This window comes from Adiantum capillus-veneris, chromosome 8, assembly GCF_014529385.1.
Source record: "Adiantum capillus-veneris isolate H3 chromosome 8, ASM1452938v2, whole genome shotgun sequence".
Lineage (NCBI taxonomy): Eukaryota > Viridiplantae > Streptophyta > Polypodiopsida > Polypodiales > Pteridaceae > Adiantum > Adiantum capillus-veneris.
The window spans coordinates 156,123,615-156,125,999 of NC_140938.1; the positions used below are offsets into that span (position 1 = coordinate 156,123,615).

General features: G+C 43.9%; 1 protein-coding gene across 1 annotated transcript; it reads right to left on the reverse strand.

The window, feature by feature from the left end:
* Positions 1-449: 449 nt before the first annotated feature.
* Positions 450-941, reverse strand: LOC147453225 (uncharacterized). Its single transcript, XM_086519115.1, has one exon. It carries the CDS (start codon positions 939-941, stop codon positions 450-452), a length of 492 nt encoding a protein of 163 aa, XP_086375241.1.
* Between the last annotated feature and the right edge of the window lie 1,444 nt (positions 942-2,385).

The following is a 2,385-nucleotide window of genomic DNA, read 5'->3' on the forward strand; positions in this document are numbered from 1 at the left end:
GACTTGTAGAACCATAGCCATTCTAGAGGGAAGAAAATTGGGGATGGCCTGTGTCACCATTACACGAGAAAACTGGGGTCCACCACAAAAATCATAGCTCCGCATTCATAACTCCAAAAAATTCTAAAAAAAATTGAGATAAAAGTTTAGATCACGAGCTACATCTTTCATGTTGAAATCGCCCTTCATTTGCACATTCTAGAGCTTGATTGATTTTTCTCTTGCGCACTCCGACTCTCTGGATTTTTTGTAGACCAATTTTCAGAGGTCTTGTTTAGTGTGTGTGGTGCATTCAATGCCAAAGAGGAAATTCTTCTTCCTTTTTTTTTTCTTGAGAAGGCAAACCTGCCAACACACCGTGTGAAACTTGTATTTTTAGGAGTTGACCATTAGGGGCCATGCCATAAATAGCATGGGCGTCCACTGGTGGACCTCAAGCAAGCGGTAAATCATATTGTAGCACATTTCGGGTCCGTGATCGGACGAGCCAATCGATTATCTGTCCGGGGGTCCTTGTTACTCCGCGCGTCTGGTCTTGCCTGAGCCTGCCTGAAGAAAGTGCCTGCCGTCCAACCTGCCCCCACCTGCTCGGTGTCCTGCCCAATTGACCTATCTACCAGGACCACAAATAACCTCTTCCCGCACCCAAGAAACCAAAGTCCAAGCTCCCCACAAGGGGGTGCTCCCACCCTGTGCATCAGCTCTAAGGAGCTCTCCAATAGGGGCAAGTCCTGCTCCTCTGGTGGACTTTGACACCCAGAATCAGAGCTTCGACTAACAACTAAGAAAAACTCCCACAAGAAAAATAATTCATCAAACAAGGCCTGAATTTTCTTGAATTTCAAAAAATATCCACGTCCAAGGGGAGCTTTACATCCAGCATCCAATTTTACAAGAATTTCATCAGGGGTTTCCACACCAAAGCATTCAAAAGGCTTCATCGAGCTTCCAAGCACTTTTTGGGAGGGTGAAGCTTCATTAACACCACTCAAAACCTTCATCGAGCACTTCAAGGGCTCCCAAAGAGTCCGTTCTCACCAACCGCGGCATTGCAACAATTCAAAGAAGTTTATTACCAAGCTTCAAGGAGGGTTTCTTTCGAGCATCAAAAGCAAAAGCAAAGAGTCATTTCCCCTATCTGTGAAGAGGGGCTTCATCAATGATGAAGAGGAGCTTCACAAAAGGGAGTAAAGGTTTACTAAAGAAGCTTTCCCTCCCATTCTCTTTGTCTCTTAACTTGCAAAGAAATGAACCCAGCCGAGCACAACTTCTAATAAAATTTCCAAAGGCTTGTGCACCGTGTAAAGAGGTAGACACTGGCTAGGAGAGTTTCCTAAGCTAAGACCCCTCTATTAGCACAAATGGGGGAGAGGGGAATAGAAAACTTCAACAAGGAAGGGGTTCACATGTGGCAAATGAAGTTAAGAGGTTACCTTATGAAGAAATGTTTGTGGTCTGTCATCAGCACTACCTTAGAGCAACAAGCCGAACCCGATGGAGTGCACACTAGGGCATCTACACTCATAGCACGTGCACAAAATTTGGCCAAAGACGAACAAGCGTTAGGAATCACCATCACCTCCTTGCATGACAATTATGTGCATTTCATAGACAAATGTATGCATTAACATGATGCCTCGCATGTTTTAGAAAACAATTTTGGAGCCAGGGCCAAAAGAAGTAACGTTAGTCTCAAAAGGCAACTTTACAAGTTCACCATGATTGACGGGGAGGACAATGCTAGCCTAGTAAATAGGCTTAAGAGCATTGTCATGTAGCTCACTTACATACAGGTTGAAATACCAGAAGACGACAAGGTGGCCATACTATTGAGTGTACTTCCACCTTCTTATGACCACTTAGTCATAATTCTTGAAGAAAAAGAATCGGATCCACCTTTTCAAGATGTCATCAACTCAGTCCAAGCAAAAGAAAGAAAGCAGAAGGCTCATTTACTCCATCAGGAGGGGCCTTTATCAAAACATCCCCAGGGGAAATACATTCACCATCAACATCATCAATCGGAAGAAAGTGTTTTGAATGTGGAAGAATGGGACACGTACCAAAAGGCTGCTACACAAACAATCCTTGCAGCAAAAGTTATAAGAAGGGACACCCACCTTCTCGATGCTACTCAAATGGAGGCAGTAGCAGTGGAGAAAGAAGCAATAGCAGAAGCAAGGAAGGCAAGAGACCTAACAAAGGATCAACTCACATAGTAGAAGACAAAGAAGACAAAGGAGAGACCAACCCTATCTTTTATGAAGACGTACTTTGAAGATGCAGCCTCTCTACTTGTAGGGGAGGAATTTTCTTTTCCTGTGTGGATATTATCATCCTATGTGGATTTTGTCAGCCTGTGTGGATTTGACATCCTGTGTGGAT